The sequence below is a fragment of the Corvus moneduloides genome, chromosome 5 (assembly GCF_009650955.1).
Source record: "Corvus moneduloides isolate bCorMon1 chromosome 5, bCorMon1.pri, whole genome shotgun sequence".
Classification (NCBI taxonomy): Eukaryota; Metazoa; Chordata; class Aves; order Passeriformes; family Corvidae; genus Corvus; species Corvus moneduloides.
This window is the reverse complement of record NC_045480.1, coordinates 12,299,289-12,322,966: the sequence shown is the minus strand read 5'-3', so window position 1 is coordinate 12,322,966 and position 23,678 is coordinate 12,299,289. Positions and strand designations below refer to the sequence as shown.

At 38.7% G+C, this 23,678-nt stretch overlaps 2 protein-coding genes across 4 annotated transcripts in view; both read right to left on the bottom strand.

The window, feature by feature from the left end:
• Positions 1-5,762, bottom strand: part of C5H4orf50 (chromosome 5 C4orf50 homolog) — an 81,391-nt gene extending 75,629 nt beyond the window's left edge. Inside the window, exons 1-4 of the mRNA XM_032110299.1 lie at positions 5,684-5,762; positions 4,896-4,982; positions 4,251-4,389; positions 1,702-2,409 (exon numbers count right to left, since the gene is read on the bottom strand). Of these exons, the coding sequence (XP_031966190.1) occupies positions 1,702-2,409; positions 4,251-4,388 (846 nt within the window). The 5' untranslated portion in view covers position 4,389; positions 4,896-4,982; positions 5,684-5,762. The remainder of the gene's footprint in view (positions 1-1,701; positions 2,410-4,250; positions 4,390-4,895; positions 4,983-5,683) is intronic.
• Positions 5,755-23,678, bottom strand: part of JAKMIP1 (janus kinase and microtubule interacting protein 1) — a 147,212-nt gene continuing 129,288 nt past the window's right edge. For 2 of the 3 annotated variants that reach the window (XM_032110308.1, XM_032110311.1), the window contains 4 exons: positions 15,756-15,821; positions 13,013-13,057; positions 8,509-10,572; positions 5,755-5,835 (listed from right to left, as the gene is read on the bottom strand). In XM_032110308.1, the coding sequence (XP_031966199.1) occupies positions 10,540-10,572; positions 13,013-13,057; positions 15,756-15,821 (144 nt within the window). In that variant the 3' untranslated portion in view covers positions 5,755-5,835; positions 8,509-10,539. Of the gene's footprint in view, positions 5,836-8,508; positions 10,573-13,012; positions 13,089-15,755; positions 15,822-23,678 lie in introns of all 3 variants that reach the window. The other variant, XM_032110309.1, reaches the window with a different exon arrangement.

Genomic DNA, 23,678 nt, shown 5'->3' with positions numbered 1-23,678 from the left:
TTAAAGTAAAAACAAATTATGGCCTGTTCATTTATACCAAAGATTGGGTAACTGAGACTCTAACCTCCTATGACATAAGAAATGTAAATTAATGCTTAGAAAAGAAATGGTTAGAAAACTTCATGTAGAGAAAAAAATAGGCTTTTATTAGAGTACAGCACAGAAAGAGTCTTTTTTCTTGAAGACTTCTTGGATTGGTCTCAGGCAATTATAGAGAGTTATGTATCTTGCTTTCACACCTTCAAATAACCCAACATTTTTGTTCTTCTTTTCTCAATTTTATCAAACCAATTGTAATTCTTCACTACTTCTTCTCTGGCTCTGAAAGCCCTCACTCCTCTTGATTTCAGCTCTGCAGTCCCCTCATAGTACATTTATTTGTTGTACCTGTTTACAACTCAGTGCAAGACCCTTGAGAAGTATCTTAAAATATTTTTAAACAGTATTCTTCATTCCCAAGGAAAAGTGAATAGACTATTTAAAATAACTATAGCAATGGATCAGGGTAAGCAGTTGGTCTTTCTGCCACCTCGGGGCAGCTACAGAGACACATGGGGTGAGGTGCAACTTCTGAGCTCTCCACAGAGGTCACCCACGTGCTGCTGGTTACTGCTGGATGACCTCACCACTCTCAGAGAAAACCTCCTGGAGCTCACTGCTTTGGGACTGTAAAACCACTAATGGTATAAAATCACCAGGCCTGCAAAGGTGCATTCCACCACCAGGTTAAAAAATTTGTCTTTATTTCCTCTAGCTTTACGGATACAAGATCCTCTCTAGCTTCTCCCAGTTCTGGAAGTACTCACAGTCTGACTGACCTCCTATATGAAAGGGTTTTGTTCATGCCCACCACCTCTTGGTTAACTGCAGTTAAAATCAGGAGAATTCTTGGGATATCAGGTCACAATCTGTCTGAATGAGTGTGAGGCTTGGCTGATTTCACTTTAAATAAAGTCTCAGAATAAAAATACCCTCCACCTCAGTGCATGAAGAATAAAACTTTGTTTGAGTCCACTCTGTGAAAAGAATTGTTCCTTGTCAGCAAAATGAATTGGCAGAAGCTGAATGCCGTATTACAGCATGAGCAGAGCTTTCCCATGCAGTGCTGGAGTGAAGTGCTTGAAGCAAACAAGTCCTATTCAGTGTATTCAGGGCATATCACAGTGCTACAGAGCTGCAAACCATTGACTATCTCAGCTCACTCCCGGTCACAAACGCTGCATCCATCTTCCCTTGTTTACCATTATCCAGAAAATCTCATAGACAAGATTTATTGTCAAGTGTGCTTTTTGCTCCAGCATTTGGGCATGAATAACATGCAAAAACTCATCCAACCATATGTGTCCTCCTCCACTAAATGGTGCCCACAAGACAGATCCCAGAAGTTCTCCTGGGCTCTACTTTTAGTGCCAACTGAGACCTTCTGCCGTGAGCATATCACTTAAAAGCTTAAGGAAAAAAGGTTTGAGTGTCCTCCATGTGCACCTAACAAAAGCTTTGATGCAATGAAGCTCCAACTACTAATTCCAGTGGGTGTGAAAGACAAAGTGGGAAGTACCAATGAATAAACAAAAATAAGGAAAAAAAAAATCAGGTGGGATAAAGCCTTTCACATAGCCTTGACTGCACATCTAATGACAGGTGTAATCCAGGGTGATACAAAGATAAAAACTAATTACATTTTGCATTATTTTTACTTACCAGTTGGCTTACCACGTTAACACGGCTGTCCCCTTCTGCCAACCTTTTAAGTTCTGGGTATTTTTCTTTCTTTTTTTTCAACTTCACACTACCTTGATCTTCTGAAGTTCTGTTTCCATCTAAAAGCTCTTCCACTTTTTCCTGTAGTTTGATTTCAGGTAATTTTAAACTATAGACATGATGGTGAGATTCTTCCAATTTTGTTCTGAGAAAGTCTTCAGTGTCCTGAGAGCACTGCAGTTCAGTCAGCAGGTCTGCCTGTTCTCTTCTAGTGTCCTCTTCTTTTTCCCTCAAGAACTTCAGGTTTTGCTGAAATGCTTCACAGTGCCTCTTCACATCATGCTCTGCATTTTCAGTACAAGTCTTCCATTCCATTTCTTCCACGCCAGGGTGTTTACAGCCCTGAGTCCCACTGCACACTGACTGCAGCTTCTGCTGGAGGTGCTGCACCATTCCCTCTTCTAACTCAGATGTCAAAAGAGCAATATGGGCATTAAGATCTCGGACTTGCTTTTCCAGCCTAGATACCTCACCCTGAAGGTAACAGTCCCTTTTTCTCAGTACTGCTGTCTGTTGTCTCTGCCTTTGTTTGTAGTGCTCAAAGTATTCTGACTGGCTTTTTATTTCATCTTCTTTTGTCTTCAGCTGTTCCTGAAGCCAATGCAATTTTTCCTTCTGCTTCTTCTCTGACTTCTTTTGGTTTTCAACCTATAATTTCAGTGACATGTATGGTTAACATCTTAATATTAAGTATCTTCTTCCCTTATAATTTTGCTTAATTTAGTGATAATTTTGCCCCTGTTTTCTGAAAATTCAGGAATGTCATTGATGCCTTAGGTTTTAACTTTTATATTTTTCAAATCCTGTGCTGCTTAGTGGGTAACTCTGAAGTTTCATGTGGCCTGTTAGCTGCTGTTCTCTCATGCTGGTTAGACATAACAAACCTCTCTAGGTTTGCTTTTCAAGGACACCAGGCCCCAAAATGTGTAAACTAAAGCCTAGAGAAGGGGGGGTGGCAAACTTGAACTGAAGTTATAATGAACTGAACTGAACTGAAATTACATCATGAACTGAAATTATAATGGGAGAATTAACCCTGATATGCAAATGAACCAAACTTATAAAAGTGCGAAAAACCTGTGACCCAGGGTCCATCTTGGGTGTAGCCTTTTGACTGCCCAGGGTGTACCTTTGAAGGCGCTTCAAATAAATATCTACCTTTATTCCCTTATTCTTGTCTAGCCTCTGTTCTAGGTGGCCACCTCAAGGCATCAACCTAAGTAGAAATTCATCTCAGTAGGAAACAGACAAAAAAACCTACATATTAAATCAAAATAAACCTTAGAACTGTTAATTCATATATCCAGCTCTGATTCATGCAGTAACAGATCCTTAACACTGAGTACTGTAGCACTGGGGTGGTACAGGCAGAGAAGCTGTGGTTCTGTTTTAGAAAACAGGGCACACACTTTCCAGAGCTCAAGATTTTGCCCTTTGCTCTTCACCACACCTCTCATCTGTCAGCTCCTCTTATGAGCCTCCTGAAAAAGGAGAAAGGAACAGATGCCTTTTGAAACAGTTTGAGAAAAACTTTGGTATCTTCATTTGCACTGCAGTGTGTTTGAACACAGAGACTTACTGAGGTGAAAGATGCCAATGAAAGGCAGAAGAGGCTTTTGTGAGTCCTGTACTGCCCTTGCTTTGAGCAGAGTAAGAGCCACCAGTATCACAGGGACATTGCAGCAACTTCGAAGCACGACTGAAGGCACAGAGGCATGAAAGAATGACTTTGTTTTTTTCAAGGACTTCTTTAGATGAGTCATTTTGATCATCAGTACTTTCCTGTCAGAGGCATTCACAGGCAAGGACTGGTCAGAAGGAACACTAGGCTGAAATGTCAGGTAGATGTGGGCTAATACTTTGTTTTGTTAACTCTTGATGAGAATATATGTCTAACCTTCCCAAGTCTTGAAAAATACATTTTACTTTTAATTACAGAATCAAAGACTATTCTTCATTCTTGTGAGTCTTGCCACACAGTACTAGTGTCCTGTCAGAGAATTAAACTTTGACCTAAAATGCTGAAAAAATGAAAGTATATCTTGTGATAAACATAATCGAAAGACATTGTTTCACTGAAGACTGTTCTTGAAAAACTTTCATTTCCTCTCCATTTTCATGAATCCATCCAATGAGCAAACTAGGTAAAAATGCCTGTCGTATGGGGCTAGAAAGATAAACTCTGACCTAAGAAGGAGTACACTGAGCGGGTTCTAGGGAGAAAGAAAGAAGAGGGAGCATAAATTTAAAAGATCAAGGGCCCAAATGAGAGAAATAACAGCAATGCTGTCAAAAACAATAGATAAATAGAAATCCGCAGGGAAAAAAAAAAAAACAAAAATTCTTCTGGTTTCTTTAGCTGTAGAAAAAGAGAAAGGCTGAGACCATTTATTGCTTAAAAACAGAGGTCATTGGAGATGAGGTCGACTTATAAATTACTACCACAAAGAGAAAACAAACCAGATCATTTGCAACAATATCCCCCTCACCAAGCTGATCAGGTCCCCCTGAATGTCTCGCAGTTTCCCTTTAATGCGCACATGGGCATTTTCAACCTGGTTCAGCTTCACGTTGAGTTGGTCAATCATCACAAGAAGTGCTTTGTGTGACAGTTCCAGCTCCTTCATCCTGTGATAGTGAGAATGAACATTTTTGCTAAGCAAATACCACAGTACAGTTCCAGATAGATAAGCTGTCACAAGCGATGCATCAATTTATCTTTATTTTTGTATTTGTCTCCCAAAAATAAAATAGTAGCAAATTTTTGATCACTAATATAACAAACACTTAATTCTTAACAAGTCTACTGGTGTTAGCACATTATGCTGGAGACTGTCAAAATTGTTAAAGACGAGACCTTTCTGCTGACTTATTAAGAATACCATAAGCAAACACATTTACAAGATTTTTGTTCAATGGAGTTTGGCATGCTACATGGAGTAACAACTTAGCATAAAGACAACCACAACACTTCAGTGTCTGCATGTACCTGATCATAGGATTATGGTAGGTTCACAGTCAGTGAGTTCAAACTTTATGACAGTAAATGCTTCCCATCAAAATTAACATAATGGGTAACCTACAAGTACCTATGTTTTAGGGACTGAAGTGAAAATACCTTACTTGTAACATACCTTCAGTGGGTACCGAAACCTACAGTGCATAATTGTATTGACTTTGTCCACAAAGATGGACTTTGACAAAATACAGGTTTGCTTTGCCTGTTGGTAGTAAAATGCTAGTATCAAATTATGAAGTGTGATATGATGATCTTTAAAAAAAAATTTTTTATTTTGACAAAAAGCCAAATATTAAAATATTTCTGGCAAAATTCCTGATGAATTCAAAGCAATTAAAAATTATACAAATAATTGTTTTAATGCCATTTATATTTCCTATCCTTTTTAACTCTGACTTTCTTTTAAACAGACTATCCTGACTATCAAAACCTTATCATTCTAGTCAAATGTATAACTAGTGCTTAATGGCACCTTCATCTACTGAAATGATTAGCATTAACACATTAAAGTAGATGAAGCTTTCTGAAACAAGGAACTTTTTTTACAACATAAAATTCCAAATTATATCTTATTTTCAAAGGAGAGGGATACGCTTTACAAACAGAATTTATACCATGTGAATATTTAAGAATGAAACTTCCTAAGAAAGCTGTCTGGTTATTTGCAACAATATTTTAGACCATGCTGTAAATCATACTTAAATAATAATTGTTAAAAAATTATTATTGCATTTCTATTCTGACAGCTATACAAAACACACATGCATCTTCTCTGACACTTTAAAAACACATAAAGTCTTTCTTTTTGCTGGTTCTGCATGTATCATTTGACAGCCAGGGCAAAATGAAGAGTACATCTGTCACATAACAATAAATTTTAATGCAAACCCCCCTTTTATTTACCTATTTCTTAGGATGGAATCTGACTCCACGTAGTCCTCTAGAACACCTTTCAGTTTTTGCTCTGACTTTTCCAGCTCTTTTATTCTGAGGTTCAAATTCTCTTCTCCAGCACCTTTTACTTTTTCATCAGGTGTGCTTGCATCTTCTAATTGCTGGAAAACCCAGGAAGTAGCAATTTTAACATTAAAATTCGGAACAGCAAATCCTTCGTTACTGGGCATTCTAATACAGTAACAAAATTCTTGTTCTCTTCCAGATATAGGTTCCATGATGAAAAAAGGTCCAAATTAGGTTCTCAGTGTACTACAGAGCATGCAATAACAGAGTCTAAGCCTCTGATGATCAAATGAACAGTCCTTCTTGATTCTGAACAAATTTATTATTTATGAGAAAGTCTCATTTCATTAGCCCTATTAACATGCATGAAGGGAGTTGCCATTCACAACATGAGATCCCCATAAAAGATTCAGTTAGACTAATTAATAAAGGAATTAGGTATCAAAGTTTTGAAAAGAGAATAATTTTCTACTAAATATGGGAATTCATAGAACTGAGTGTGTTTATTTTGGATAAATCTATTACATTATTGCTTCAAGACAGAAGACTAAAAAGAGGGTATTTTCTATCCAAAAGGCATTCTATAACTATTTCAGAGAAAATATTCAGTTTATCTAACTGGTACTCTGGAATTCTGCATGCAGAATGTTATGAAACCATACGTGAAGGAAATTTTCAAATTTGGGCTTAAGAAGGCAAGCTAAGTCTGGTTCTTTTCTTTTGCCTCTTTTAGTCACAGATCTAAAAATTCTTCAGAAACTCATCCCAGTAAGTATAGTCCTGTAACTGTGTCCTGGTTTCTGCTGGGACAGAGATAATTTTTTCCTTAGAAGCTGGCACAGCACTGTGTTTTGGATTCAGGATGAGAATACTGTTGATAACACGCTGATGTTTTGGCTGTTGCTCAGTAGTGCTCACCCTAAGTCAAAGACTTTTCAGTGGCTCATGCTCTGCCAGTGAGGAGCTGCACAAGGAGCTGGGAGGGAGCATGGCTAGGACAGCTGATCCAAACTGTCCAAAGGGATATTCCCTACCACAGAGCTTCATGCTCAGTGTATAAACTGGGGGGAATCACCCAGAAAGGGACTGATTGCTGTTCAGGAACTGGCTGGGCATTGGTCAGCAGGTGGTGAGAAACTGTAGTGTGAAGCATGCTCGTTTCTCTTGGATCCTGTTAAATTCTCTCTCTCTCTCCTTATAATTACAATTATTAGCATTAGCATATTATTATAGTAACATTTTGTCTCAATTATTAAACTGTTTGTATCTCAAACCAAGAGATTTACCTTTTCTTTCTCATTGTCCTCCTCATTGGTCGGGGGAGGGAGTGGGGGAAGTGAGTGAGTGGCTGCATGGTGCCTAGCTGTCATCTGGGTTAAACCTCCACCAGCTGGCACCTGTGAAATGCCTTTGATTGTACTACATTTGTGTTGATTTGGAATTGGATCTGTAACTGGAATTCAACCACAGAGTTTGGATTTATTACCAAGGAAATAATGCAATTACTATTTCTTTTTTTTTTTTCTTTTTTTTTTTTTTTTTTTTTTGACAAATGCTGAATCTACAGTGCAAAGAAGATAAAAGTAACATTTTTGATACTGAGGAGTAGAAAATGGCACAAAATCAGTGCAAAAGAATTTTAAAAATGCAGGGGTTTTTTTTCTTATCACCTCATGTTTTGATGTTTTGCTATGTGCCATTCACAGGTTCGGTCAGTTACATAAAGTTTTACAATTTTGGTCTATTGTATCAACTCACCAGCCTTATGTCAGCCACACAAGGACCTCAAGCTGAAGTGATTCAGCCACTCCTCAGTCCCTTAAGAAGCCAGGATACTTAAAAGCTTCAAGTGCGGATAGATATCAAAGAGTAAATTCATGTGGACAACAAAGTTCACACCTCTTTGTGATCTCCAGACTTACCTTCTCAGAGACCATGCATCCCTGAGACATGTTAACATAATTATGGCTCTCCCCTGGATGGTGTAATTTCCCAAATGGAACAGTATCTTCAATTTAGAGTTCCTTGAGACATAATATTTTGTCTGTACCTATTATTTGTAAATGGAATAGACATCCTGTTTTGTGACAATGGTCATCCCTGAACAGCACTTCAAAAGCCATATACAGTAATAGTGACCATTGGTACTTTTCTCATTAATAATTTACAGTGGAAGCCAAATTAATATAATTTTCAACTAGCCTGACACCAGGAAAGCTGTTACAACTGAGAAACTTACAGTTTCCTTCTTCGCTTATATAGCTGGGACAGATGATTTGAAAGCTGTGTCACAAAAAGGGAACATCAGGCCCATCATCTTGTATGGACTGAATCACAGAATAATAGAATCACTAAGGTTGGAAGAGACCTGTAAAACCATCAAGACCAACCACTAACACAGCACTGCCAAATCCAGCACTAGACCATGTCCCCAAGAGCCACATCCACACACCTATGAACACTTCCAGGGATGGTGATTGCACCAGCTCCCTGGACAGCCTATTCCAAAGCCTGAACACCCTGTTAACACACTGTACCCATTCCCAGCTCTATAGTAAATACCAATATAGAACAGATAGTAAGACTGTAATACTATACTCCATTTTCCAAAAGTACAAACTCCACTAGCTCAGTGCTGAAAAAAACCATCATAAATGCAATGGAAAATGTCAGCCCAATCAGCCAGTTTCCTCAAGAAAACCATCACATGTAAATTACAATGTAATAACAAAACACATAAGAAAATAAGGAAATGAAACAGTTCGTACCTTCTCTGCTTTGTAAGACGACCCTCTCCTGTCTGTGCAGTGCACTTATCATGGCAGCCACATGCTTTGACCATCCCGTGTTTGTGCTTATAGTTTCATATTCAAAGTAGTGATGAGCAAAACTGTGTCTATGAGAAGTGTTTCTTTGCCAAGTGAATCATTGTTCCTTCATCGGCACCAGGTTTGATTATCTCAAGCTCTGTTTACCTCCTGTTGTAGTCCTTTGCTTCGGTGATGCCAGAATTCTCTCTGGCAGTGAAGGCCTTATTTTTCCACATTCTGCCATCACACTGCTAAAGCTTTAACTAAAACATGAAAAATTCCTGTTTGAAAACACATTCTCTAAATGCTCGTTCCTTTTGGACAATATATTGTGAGCAACACATTCTTTTGGGGATCAAGATTCCAGACCTCTTCATGATCATTGTTTCCAAGGTAAATTGTGCTTTCTACCAGGGTTATTTAGACCCTGACATCAGCCACAGTTTGCTGCATGTGGCTGAATTAATCTTGTGGAGTGTCTTGGCTCCTTCTGCAGGTAAATGCTCTTGTCTGGTGATTGTGCAGAGTACTTCTCTTCAGAGCCTGATAATTATCTGAGAAAACTGGCTGATTCCTGCACCTTCAACAGTGAGAAATTCAGTTGCTATGACAAAAATTTTCCTCAGCTTTCTCTGTCCTTCCTTAGTTGTTCATTGCCTTACGTTATTTTTGTCAATCATAATTTCCACTTCATGTGATGTATTACTGCAACCATCTAGTTCATGTTGGAGTTCAGCGTGTTCATGGGAGTAGACTTGTTTCTCTGTGGCTTTCTACTCAAATAGGATTTTCAAGAAAACGTAAGAGAGGAGAAAGTTATCTTCTAATATTGTGCTCTTAATGTTTTCATCTTGCCTCAACATTTCAGAAATAATTAAAATTACCTATTTTTTCATATTGCCTTTCCAGCTCTGAGGCACTGATTTGCTTTTCCCTCTTTGAAAGAATAATATTTTTTCATTTTATGACCATTCTCTTAAAAAAGTGTTTGCAACTTCCATTTTTTCAGTCTGTGCTTCACCCCAAATTTTTCTTGCAGTTCAGGTGGTCAATGACTGTTTATCTACCTCTGCTGGTTGAGGCTGTGCCATTTTTGCTTCCTGGTAGCTAATGACAATGGTTTTTTATTTCACCTGAGAGGACGCCCTGATTTTCAATATTTATGTTCAACTACTCCTCTGCTTATCACATTCATCTACATGCTCGTTTCTCCAAGTTCCTCCTTCTTCTTGAAGAGATAACTGAGCACAGCACATCACGCATTCTCGTTTCCTGACCTCTCAGGCCACCATGGAATCTGCCATTTTCCCTGTGCTGTCTTTACAAGACATTGCCTTCCTTTTCAAGAAACATTCAAAAAATCATATTTCCCACACAGTTCTTGCCCACTTTAAAGTTTTCATACTTCAATCTACCATCTTGGCTTTCTCCAAAACCCATCCTTTCTGCACCTGTGGATTTCCAACTAATGAATTTAATATGAATTTTACCACTGCAGGGTTGTAAATCTTTATTTGTTTCCAACTTTGAACAGTTTGCTTCCTGTCAGCTATTTACTATAGACAACTTAATGTCAAACACTTAGTTTTTTTATATAGATATTAAAAAGGAGATCCTGTGTTTCTTGGGTGAAATGCAAACCACATTTGTTGAAAGCATGCAGTATGGAGACAAAAATCTCAGTACTGTAAGAAAACCATTTGGTAGATAACAGTTCACATAGCAGCCAGTAATTGCACTTGTATTTTTTTCTGCTGTTTGGTTGGTGTGAGAGTGTAAGTTCTGTTTATATTTTTTTTCCAGTGTTTATGATGTGCTGGTCCTTATTTGATTGTGAAATCATTCCACCTTGAAGCTATATCTTTTTAAAAATCTCTAATTTTAAGTTCAAATATTTTGCAGCTTCAAGTATTATGCAAACTGCTTTATGAAAAAATGCACCAATTTAAAGCTGCTTAAAAAATATTTTCTGTATTTTTGCACGTGGACTCAGCTTTTCACTCCATAGGTTCTTTTAATAGCCTGTAAACAAAACAAAACAAAAACCAAAACAGAAAACAAAAACAACAAAGAAAAGAAAAAGTCTGCTGAGCTTTAGATAAAAAACATTACTTCAGAAATAAGTGTTGGTATCCAACCCTAAATTCCCAGACAGCACAATGTCTTTCTGGATGTTTTATATTACCTTCAAAATAACTAAAACCAAAATTACTATCAGTAAACCACCTGGTTTGCCTTGAAATAGTTAACAGCGTTCAAAAGTCCAACTATAATTAGGTATCTTAAAATTGGCTTTTCTGTGTTAGATTATTCAGAGACAGATTCACCTCTGGCAAGATGAATTAAAGGACATTGCCCTTCACACCAGCGCCACAATGTGATGTGCACTCCTACAACTGTCAAGAGCTGAGTAGTTATGTGGCTACACAGTCATTACCCCTGTGTTATCTCCTCAAAATGCTCCTCATCAAGCTTGAATTTAATTACTTAAATACTTGCTGTTAACAGGAAGAGTAGCACATTATATCAGCACAATGCATTTTCTGGAGACTACTAATATTTGCAATTTCTTTTTAATTGTTTTTTTCTCTTTTAAGCCAAGGGGAACCCAGAATACTATCAGCTAATATCAGTGTGGAAACCTATAGATCCCTTGAATGCATAGTATATCAAAATATTTTAGATGGAATTTAAAAATGTTGGTGATTTCACTAAGTTTATTGAATGTTATAAAGTATCTGTAGACTTGGCCAGTATATTTTTCAACATATTCAAAAACAAATATATTCATCCAGATGTTAGCACCTCTAACTGGGACTGGTATAAAAAACCTAGATGAAATTCCAAAGACAATAGTTTGGTGACTCCTTTAACATTACTCTTTCAAACTTATCTTAACCAAAATGGCATCTGTCCTATCTGATGTTGTCCAAAAATTTATTTCAAACTGTGGAAAGGTGAATAGTTTACCACAAGGCTTCACCTTTATTCAAACACCTCTCTAGCATATGCTCAATTTTTTACAAAATAAAGGAAATTTCAGAAGAAATCCTGAAAGTACTGAAAATTATTGCTCAATTTCAACTACTTTTCAACTTCTAACAACCAAAAGAAAGCTCTGCACTTGTAAGAAAACAATAACTCCTGAGAATTACATTCCACCCATCTGCACCTATTACCATTTTATTGAAAAATAAAAAGCATATGCAGCAATGCTTGTAATGAAAGCCCAGAGCAAGTTCCAAAGAGCATCAACAGAAAGATGATAACTGAACACACTGAACCTGAATAAACCCTGGAAAGAGCCCATGATAATACAGGTCTGATTTCTCAAAAGTACTTGTGATCTGGGCAGAAGAAAATATTGTTTCATGTTTAATGTAAGGTAAATATTATAGGGTCTTGGGGTAACTCCTGTCATCATTCTTTTTCATCATACAGTACTTGATAGCAGTTTCTAAGATGTTGAATAAACTCCTACTATAAGGAGATTCCTTGAATAGAATTCACAACAGATTACATACAAGGAAGAAAAAACTTGGAAATTTTGTAAAGGTAAAAGCACAATGTATTATCAGGTTAAAAACAAAACAAAACAAAACCCCAACAACAGTAACAACACAAATACTGCATAATATTCAATAGCTTTAAAGCACAGTTTAATCCTCTAACAGTCAGGCTTTTGAGTTACCATCCTTCCTGAAAGGCAGTGTGGAACTTGAATTGCTCCAGGGAAGAGGACTGGGACTGATTTTCTAAATTGCATTTCCCTCTTGTTCTCTGTGAAAGGTGAGTAGTGCCACGATGGCTCCTGCTATAGCTGAAGAAATTCACTGCCTTTTGCACTGAGCTGAAACGATCAGGGCACTGTGAAAGGACAGTGAGAATGATGGCAGTGTCTCAAGGGAGAGGCACAGAGGTTTTTTATCCTCACCCTTTCCATGTTGTGTCAGTCACATTGCAACCTTCAAATCACCTCATAACAGGGAAAAATGGTTACTATTTCCTAAGTTATCTCATGGCCTCAAGGATCTTGAGGAAGTAAAATGAACTCCTTATTTTGCATGGGTAGTTATGCTCACAGGGCTTCTTAGACAGCAAAACTTAAACCAAACATTGTTTGCTACCTCTCCATCCAGCATGACAGAAGGCAGGATCCTACAGCAATGACTGGACTTTCAGACAAAATGTACCTGCTCTGCAAGAATGGAAAGCACTCACTGCAGTTACGGCAGTCAGTATCTTTGGATGCAAAATCATTTCTCATTGAAAACCCAATGACTTTCTGCAGAAATCTAGGAAGGGAAGTATCCCAGCTGGATTTTATAGGTGACTCTTCCTCTTCTTCAGGCAAAACCAGGATGCCCTTCCTCATGGTTTCAGGGTCTTACAAACAATCCCCAAAACATGGCAAAACCTAGGAGTCAAAAACTGAGTACAAAGAAATATAAAGAATACCAACCACACGTCTCGGCTCAGTTGTGTCATCAAGGCCACAGAATGAATGCTAGTGAAAAAAACAAAAAAAGGAACAAAAACTATAACATAAGATCAAAAGAAAATGAGGAAAAAAGAAAAGAAAGAAGATGTAAGATATGTAATAGGAAATCCAGTGACATTACAGCAGTTAGTCTTACATCATTAATTGAGTTGATCTGAAAGAAAGACACAGTATACCAATCTTACTCTAAAAAGCAGTAAAAAAAACAAGTATTTGAGGACATTTTTACAATGGCAACATCTGTGGATTTTTTAACTTCACAAATATTAGGCTTGGCTTTGTGATACACTTAAAGAAGTACTTATAATTACACACACTAAAGCATTCCTGAACTAAGACTTACCAAGCCGAGGGCACAACCTAAATGCAACTGAAATAGCAGAGAATCAGCTATGAGAAGAGCATGATGTATTTAAACAGCACTTGTTCCTAATATATCAACTCACTGATTAAAACTGAGATTTTATATCATTCTTTCGTATAGCCTTTAGAAACAGGACAGTTTGCTGAAGAATCTACAGGGCAGAAATACTGTAATCCTTATATTCTGATTTAACAGAATTTTACACAAAACTTAAAAATTGGATCTACTCCTAAAGGAAAATGAAAAGTCATACTCATGACACAGTAAGTGGTACATTGCCCTTAGCTATCACCAGCAGTGCAACTCAGCTATAAATGCTGCTGTTCCTTCAAAAGCATAAGACTTCTCTCCATGAGAAATTACTGTGCTTAGTTTCAGCAGCATGTAGGTGTCAGTCTACACCCTTTAATGCCTTAAACCTTCAGAAGAACAATGAGGTAAAATTATATCATTCATTAATTCCCTGACAACACAATCGTCCTTTGGGCCATCAAATTCAGAATGGGATTTAATCCCAGGGAAAAAAATAATTCAAATGTAATAGAGATAGAAGGAAGCCCTCCACCCATGCAGAAGTTGAAGGTTAATAGAAAGAAATGAAGCTTTTTTGAGGTCTCTTGCTAATGTAACATTAAAGCAAAGAGGATGTGAATAATTTTAACTCATTACGAGCTTTCTGCTAAGCTTGTGATTAAGCTGTTTCTTTTCCAGTGCTTTTCAGCATCCATCTGGCTGATGAGCCAGCAGAGATAATGCTATCTTCCATTTCCAAAATTATCAGTCCGGCTAATCCAATACCTACTCTGTAAACTGTAATGGCAATGCCTTGAAGGCTTACATTTTGGCAATAATTCATCTAGAGATGCTGAATTTTTAGAATAGGTGGATAAACAGTAATATTTGAAATAATTAATATGTACAAGTCTTGCCTATCCCTCAACATTTCTTTGCTTTGAGGAGTTAAGTTAGACATCACTGTCTGCTAGGCAGGAACAGCTTCAGGTATAGACATGGTCTGGGGCAGAAGAGGGCAAAGGCAGCAGAAGAGCCCTTTTAAGGGTGAATATTGCCTGTGTTTCTCTGCTAGTGCAAACACGGACTGCTGCTTTCCCAATGGATACAGACAGAGCAGGCCCAACCTTGTGGGGGTGAGGTAAAGCGATAATTAGCAACACCACCAGACAGCTCAGCTTCTGCAGGGTCTTCTCCTGGCTCTTCCACAAACCCAGACAGATATCACAGTCTGGAAAGGGCAGGACAAGGTACAGCAGAAGGGAGACAGCTACTGTGGGAGCAGAAGGGGCCAAGAAAGATGCTGAGGGAATTGGAATAGTTGATAGAAGTGCAACTAGGAGGACTGCCACATCCTGAAAGCAGATGAAGGGATACTGAGATCAGAGAAGGGTGAGGAAGAAACTTTTCCACACCCAGTGAGCTGTTCCCCAAAGCCTCTCTCTGTTCTGCAAACCTCATGGACCCCTTTCAACACCCCTCAGAGTCCTGAAAAAGTCTTCCTTTTACTCTTTTATCCCATTCTCCTCCCAAGAGGAAAAAACCAATTACTGAAAACTCCACTAACTTCTCCATTCAGCACAGCAGTAGGTTTATGTAGGATTACATACGCACAAATGTTGGAGAAAATGAACCTGGGATGATGTGACTCATGTTGGGATCTAGACATTGGTTCAGCCAAAGTAACATGACTAAAACACTCTGCTGGGGCCTCGAGAAAGACCCACTATCAGCCCATGCTCTGCAGAGCAGCCTAAACTCCACAGGCCTGGGAAACACCTGAGCCCAGAGTCCACGAATGGGATTGTGCCATCCCTTGCTTAGGAACCACAGTGACACAAATTCATGTGCTGTCTGAAGCCTTGATCAGAGAGTCTTAAAAAATAATTTTGGAACAATTATATTAACTTGTTTCTATATTAAAGCAAGAAATACTCCCTAATTGTAGTGTTTCACAGGCACCTCACTAATCTTGTTTTATTTTTCAGTACTTGAAAGTTTTGCAAAGCAATGCTATCCAAAGAATAGGGCTGAGTTAACAAATTTTTTCAGAGACAAATCTTTGCTCTTTCTTGATCTAAACCACAACAAATCCTCCTTCTACTAGTCTAGAGTCTCTCCTTGATTCCCTCCTGTAACTGACAGAAATCCTGTATAGGAAATTATTTTGAGCAGATATGGGACAGAGCTGCATTTCATGCAGCAATGACTCGAACTCAAATTTATAGATTTTGTGATATTAGGTTAAGTACTATTAACAGCACTGCAACAGAGAAAAACCATTTTGTATGGAAAAAATCCATTGGTACTGCCCAGACATGTATTTACCTTTTCCTCAATTTCTTTGAGTTGCCTCTTTTGAAGTTCTATTTTATCTTCTAGATCTCGAATTCGCTGGAACAGAAAAAGCAAAATACACATTATTATATCTAATTTGAAAAGCATATGAATCAAAATGATAAGAAATAGGTTAAAAATAAAGCAACCAAATGGCCATTATTAATGTACTGCTTCCTTTACACTTATATTAGGCATGTCCATGGCAGAATTTTCCATGTTTCCACGAAACCATGGCACTTCAAACAAGCTGCATGTTCAGAAAATCATGTTTACTACCAGAAAGTCTACTCATCACCACTCATTAATCATAATTTTAATATATACACACAGAAAATTCCATTTTGCACCAAAATTCTTTTTCTCTGCAACTGTCACGAGTTTTTCTGCTTACCTAGACAGTCAGCAGATTACAATATCACATTTCCTTTTAACTCTTTGTTTTCTTTTCCTATAAAACATAACCATGCTTCTAGTATAGTCAGGCTATACCAGAAAACAGAGAACGCACAGATTTTCAGTTTATCACAAAGATACCACCCAGAGACTCAGCTCTGTTCTATTACCAGTCACCTCCCACCAGAGCCAGATGGAATGTTTCCTTCACTGTAGCTCCCCATATTTTTAAGCATTTTTCTTGCTCAGTTTCAGAAAGACTCTTCAAAAACATGACTGCTGGGTCCACATATATTATTCTTCTCTATATCACATATCCCCTTTTTTTCCTTTCTGTAAGTTACACTTCTTTTTTTTTTTTTTTTTTTTTTTTTCTTTTAATATTGGGGGTCTTACACAATTTAGATGCATCTAATTACACTTTCAGTATATTGTACTTGTTACAGATAAAGTAGGGTATAAGTAATTTTTTTCTATAGGCAGAAACCTGAAATCTCCTACTAACTAGTGAGTCACTGGTGATCAAGGAGCAACTTTATGCAGTGAGCCTTCTTTGGGGATTAACTACCCAGCCTCAGGCTGGTTTACAACAGCTAGGGTTGTTAACAGTTCCTGGACTTGGAAAGACAAATTATCATCTCCTCTAACGTGGATGGCATAGGCAAATAAAACTAATGTAGCTGCTGCTGCCTCACACCCAAATTATTTTATGACTCTCAAATTGATTTGAACAATAGTATCTCTTTCAAAACAATATCCAGTCATTACTTACAAACTTGTGTGTGTCAACTGATGTTGGTAGCTGCTTACCTGCATGCAGCTCAAAGACCTCAAATAGGGGTAAATGCTCCACACTCATTATAGCCTAAGACAGCTGCAGTGAGGCAGCAGCTGATCCAATGACCAGACTGGTTTGGAGAACCACAGAGTTTGGCTTGAAAATCACAAATCTAACCTGGAACTATTCAAAAAATGAGGTACACAAAACCCTGCAGTTCCCTTTTCCTAGGGCATACCCCTCCACACAAATATTGAAGACAGGCCACGAGCAAAAAAACTTTGTTATTGCTGCTGTTTCAAAATGGAAGATTTTGCTTAAATGACTGTTTTGAATATTATACATTAAGAGTAAGTCAATAAAAATCTACACTATATCATACTACAGTGCTCAGAGATCTCCCCAGATGGTACACAAACCTGCATGAACCAGATTACCCTCATGTGACATAAGTGAATGCATCTTTGCTGACAATCACAAATGCCCCAATCACAGATGTATTAATTTCACTTTTCCTCTATTGCACTTGAATTTATTTATACGTCACCTACTCCCTGTTCAAGCCTATATCTCAAGTGATCATCTTTATATACTGTGTGCACCAGAAATGTTACAACCACTGTAAAAAACCATGTGATGAGAAGCAGGCAGATGTAATCACCCCCAAGATCTCTAGTCACTCAGGTGAGACTCCTGTTTCTCTCCTACTCATTTCAGTTAGGCTGATTCCTACTTATAACCACATCCCAGACCTGAGTGACAGACTTCAGTTCTCTGGGGGTTGTGCTATGCTCTGTGGTAAAATTTGACTGTAGTGAGATAAGTGTAGAGAAGGAGGATTTTTAAATACCATTTTCATCTTCAAGGTTTATCATGTAAAGGTATTTTTCAGTAACTCCTGGGAGTCTGCCTTCAGAAAAAAATGAAAATAAAAAAGCCACCGAACATCTGGTTGCTTTCTCACCTCAGGGTTTACAGCAAGTGTTTCTCTCTAAAAGAACAATTTAATTAGGGTAAGATGGCATTTTTAGGATTTGAGAATTCTGTTAATCAAGTAAAAATCGAGATGCTATTATTCCCTTATGAATTCTTAATCTTTTCAAGATTATAGCTATCCAGCTATTTTCTCCAACTATTCAGAACAGTTCTAAAAAAAGGGCTGAGGCTTCCATTTTCCAATTCCCTCCTGTAATAATTGTTAAATTTTAGGAGATGAAAGATAGAGAATAGTTTTAAGGTGAAGAAACATATACTTTCCCAAAAAGCAGTTAAAATACAAAGACAACGTACCAGCTGAAAGGGAATACATACAGGATTGAATTTCTTAGCAATGAAAATCTACAAAAAAAAGGTCAAAACTAGATTGGTATCAGTAAGGCAAATTGTGCTGGTTTTGGCTGGGGTAGAGTTAACTTTCTTCACAGTGGCTGGTACGGGGATGTCTTTTGGATTTGTGCTGAACACGGGGTTGATAATATAGAGATGTTTTTGTTATTGCTGAGCAGGGCTTACACAGAGCCAAGGCCTTCTCTGATTTTCATACTCCACTCTGGCAGGGAAGTTGGAGATGCATGGGAGGCTGGGAGGAGACACAGCCAGGACAAGTGACCCAAACTGGCCAGTGGGATATTCCAGACCATGTCACATCATCCTCAGTATATAAAGTGGGGGGAAGAAGGTGGAAAGACGGGGACATTTGGAATGGTGGCATTTGTCGTTCCAAGTTCCCATTACACGTGATGGACCCTGCTCTTCTGGAGATGGCTGAACACCTGCCTGCCCATGGGAAGTGGTGAATTAATTTCTTGCTTTGTTTTGCTTCTCTATGTGGCTTTTGCTTTCCCTATCAAACTGTCTTTATCTCAACCCGTGAGTTTCCTAGTTTGCTCTTCCAATTCTCTCCTGATCCCTCTGGTGGGTGAGTGAGTGAGTGAGTGAATGAGTGAGCAGCTGTGCAGGGCCCAGCTCCTGGAGGGGGTGAAACCACAGCAGTTCTGTTTGGTGCCCAATGTGGGGCCTGAAGGGTTTGGGATAACAACAGATCTGACTGGGATGTACAAGCCTGACCTCACAGCTCTTAGTGCTGTTCAGCCAGTAATCAGCAGGCTCCTGTTTTTGCCATGGGGCTTGATTACCTGACTGTCTGTTAGAGTCAGTAGTGGCCACTTTTTGCTTTCCCTGCTTGCTGTAGCGCTGTACTGCTTATCACCTCCCTAAACTGTGCCTGGGAACGTTTTGATAACAGCCGTGGCGTTGGGCCTGGGCTGGCGGGTGGCCATGGCACTGCTGCTGTACTGCACAGCATGGACACAGCCAGGAGGGCAAACATTTACATGCATGAATTTTTATATGGAACTGCTCCAGACTTTCTGCTGAAGGGTAATATGCTGAAGGCAGGTGACTGGTGTTTAAATAGCTTTTATTCCTCTTATGTGAGTGGAAATCACAGTGACAGGACACTTTTGCTGCAAATGAGCAAAATTTTGTAACTAACTTCTTTACTACAGAAATTAAAGAGTTCAAGTCTAGACAGGTCAAAATTTGTCTTAAAACACAACCTTGGACTGGAACTGTTCATCAGGTATCAAAGCTTGGGGTTGTCTCCTCCTAGTTGTTTACTTGCTTTCCCCTGGAGGATTATCCAGGAGGATGAAGTGGGTGTAGCTATTCCCATCAATATCCTCTGCTTGCTCAGGGACAGCACCGGGACATAACCAGCCTAGTTCAGCTATTTATATATCCTGAAAAATCTGATTTAATCATTTATTTCCATTTAACTGCAGAGAGAGCCTTAAAAATACATACATGTATATGCAATATATTGGCTGGAAAAAACCCAACAGATTTACACTTTCATAGAGTATTTAACACATAAAAATAATCACTTTCCCCTATTGTACCTATATGCATTTACTGCATTATCTTGATCACAAAGATGACAATTTCCAAAATACAACTTTAAAAATACATGTAAGATACATGCAATAATCATAGCTGTAACAAAAAAGTATCTTCTAGAAGTAGCAAGACATGTTCATCAGTCATAGGCTATATTTAACTACCGAGAAGGAAATTACACAAAAGTTAGAGATACCAGTTAAGACCAAGGCAGGACTGTTTGAGATTCAGTGTAAGCCTTTACATCTTTATCTACTGTTCCTTTCATTTGCAAGAATTACCAATCAAGAAGCTGTGGACTCTCTCTCAGATTCCAACACTTGATTAGATGCTTTCAGTATATTCTGATTTGTTTATGTTTGCAAAAGCGTGACTGTGACAACAAATCACACAGAACTATTTCATTGTTATCAAGAAATTCTACCTGCTTCTATGCTTCAGGGTATAAATTGATGATCATTAAGTTGAGCTTTTCCTGCTATGTGGTATAGAGTTGTAACAATTGTGCTATAAAAGATGCATTCAGCTCCACCCATGACATGGCTTACAGGAACCTTGCAGAGTAAATCCATTATATTTTCAACAGCACAAAAAAAAGCGAGGAAGCAACAAAATCGACTCTTTTGCTCTCAGAACTTTGATAAGCCTCAGCTGAAAAGAAAGCCACAGACTATTCTCTTTTATTTCCTTTTTAAAAAAGAGATGTATAGAAGATATGGACAGGCAACCTGAATCCAGCACAGTGTTTGTGTTTCCTTTAGAGTCCCTAGCTTGGTTACAGTCAGAGCCAGGATTAGGGACAATGTAGAGCAGTGCTGTGCTGGGTTCTAGCAATTCCTGTGTTCCTGCAGCTAACAGCTGCCCCTCAGTCACACGAGTGCACTTTTTTGGGACTGCCAGAATTCATGAGAATAACCCTGTGCTGTCAAATCATGGGGCCATACAATGGAATTACTGTAGGCAAACAAAGAGCCGTAGTCAGGCAGAAACAGGGCAATGGGAATGCAACCATGGAAGAGAGAAGTGTAAACATAAGGGATTCCTAACACTGTCCACCTTGCCTGCACTCAAAACCGACCTGAGAAAATAATGAGTACTAATTTGTCATTGATTTTATTAAAATAGCACATAAAATCTCATCACAGAAGTTCTGGATAATAGATGGTACCTTTGCAAATACTCCCTGTAGCTTCCTTCACCTGCATGCTGCTTCCCTGAGTTTCAAAAGCGGGTTGGATGAGCCCCCATTTCAGTATGGCAGGCACCTACTCGATAAATAAATCATTCTTCCACTAGCAATGAAGTTTGCTACTTCTGAGTAAATTCTGACAAGCGGCCGTGGTGCAGCCGGGGCTGAGGGCGTTCCCTGTGCGGAGCTATCAGCAGATGGCTCTGCTGGCCAGGCTATGCTGAGCAGCAGCTGCAGCTCTGCCAGGAGTGTGGCTCAGCTCACAGATCCACTTGCATCGCCAGACAGCCACAGAAAAAAGATGCTAAAGATGCCTTACTCATTAATTAACTGCGATTTAAACAGACTTTTAAGTTCCATTATAAAACTCTTCTTAATAGTAGTTACACATGCAGCACATATACAAAGGCATAGGCACGGATGTAACGTCCTAAAACTGCTAACAATAAGGTAAGGTAGAGCACAGCCAGAAGGGTCAGACAGCTAAAGTACACATTGTCTTTGGAAGTCAGTCATGCAAAGACAGGCAAAGACTGCCCCTAACATGGCAAGCATACATAGGACATTATGTTACTAACAGAGTCGCAAAAGGGAAGTTTACCATCAGTCAACCACAGTTATATAAATTATATGTTCACTGACTGCAGGCCTCTCCAATTTTATTCCTGGAGAGATACCAAACACAAACGGCTGTCGAACTGCCCCAAAAGCAAGAAATTTGAATTTTTTTCAGCAGAAGATCCCTAATGTGCAGAAGATTCCTCATGGCATTCATAAATGCTCATGACCCTCCATTTCCTTTCACCTCATGATGGAAACTTCATTTTTCTGGGAAACAGGATCCTCTTCTTCAAGTACAGTGACTAACTTAAGCAATTCTCTTTGGTAAACCCTCCAATACTGTCAGGGAAATTAAGACAAGTCAGCTCTTCCTTTCTCAAGTAGCAGAGGACTGAGACACCAAGATGGGACTACAAATTCCTACTCCCAGCATGTCTGACCTTCCTACAGAGTGGGAATGTCTAAGTTTGCTTGAAGCATTGTTTTATAGGCAGTATGATACCTGAACTGGCCTTGGTGGGACTAATTCAGGTGTCTCTGCACCTACAGCTCAATTTTCCTGATAGCTGGGTATTTTCTCTAGAGGTTTTTGTTTTCTAAGTACATCCAAACTCCGCAAGGGGCTTGATAATCCTGGATGTAGACTGATAATTGTCATTACTCCCTTGTACAAGGGTGCAACAAAAAGGATAAAACAGTATTTAAAACTGAATTAAAGACAAAAGAGTCCAATGAAATCATATGAATACACTGCCAGTGGAGAACCAGCCAGTTAATTATTTCAAAAGGGAAACTTCTGTAAATGTAGCATGCTTTGGCTCCTGTGGCTATACTGCAACCTCAAGATTTCAAGCCATATCTCTGGGATGTCTGAGGAATCAAAGTTTAGACAAAATGCAAGCAGCTTGAGGGTGGATGTATGCCTGGAAATATTACTCTACTTTCACTAACAGAGAAATTTCAGTAACACAGGCTTAGAAGACTCAGCTTGTGGTTTAGCCAAAATGAAAATATTGCTCCATTAAAAAAAAAAAGGTTAATGGCATTCCCACACAGAACACAGAACAGAACAGAATGAAGTATGTGTGCCCAGCTTGTGTTATAATAGGAATAATCCATCTACATTAAGTACCATTCCCATTAATAAAGCTCCTTGTAAAGGAGCACTGAAATAAATGGAAATCCTTAGGCTGAGCTCAGTGAGCCCTGGACTGCAGTCTCAGAACTATCATTTTTATACTGGAGGCAATATATCAGCACAGTAATGACTTGTCATAAATTTGAGAGTTAGACATGGGAGGAACCGCAGCAATACAAAGAAGCTTGATCTAAGATGTACTGAAGTGTCCACTGCTTTAAAATGCCAGGTCCAGATTTCCTCCCCTAAGCAACCAAAATGTGTGCACTTCCTCATTTGATTAAACTTGTCTTTCAATGCTACCTCAAGTTCTGATGAGAAATAGACTGTGTCACTTTACAATTACATGGTGCCTTTCATGGATTCTGGGGGGTTTTTTTGACTTGATCTCCCAGCTGCCTTTTTAGTTGCAAACACAGACTCTGAGAATTCCTGCATTTTCTCTCTATTGGACAGCGATGCAGGCTAGATGAAGTGGACTTCTTAATCTAAGCCTTCTGTTCTCTCCAATTCACCCACAGCACTAGTCAGACATTCACTGTCCTGAACCAACATCTTGGATGGCTTCAAATCCTCAAGGAGCTTTGGAAAATGGGGAAAAATCTATCAGGAAAAGAAATTCTGTGACAAATGTCATCTTTCAGACAATGATGACCACATAATCCTTCATTTAGGTGTCAAACTGTAGAACTGATGTTCCTGTTCCCTAAATAAGTAAGTAAAGAGCCCATCCATATGAATGTACTGTTTTACAGACAGCAACACCATGAAGATCAATTCATCTAGCTGCAAAATATGCTCTCTGCCATGCTACTGTACTCATGAAAACACAGGAATGTACTAATCAGGGGCGTTAGAAATCACCTTAACAGTTCCTGTGACACGCTCTTATTGGATTTACATTCACCAGCAAATCCAAGAAAACAATTTGATAATTTTAGCACAAAGCAGACA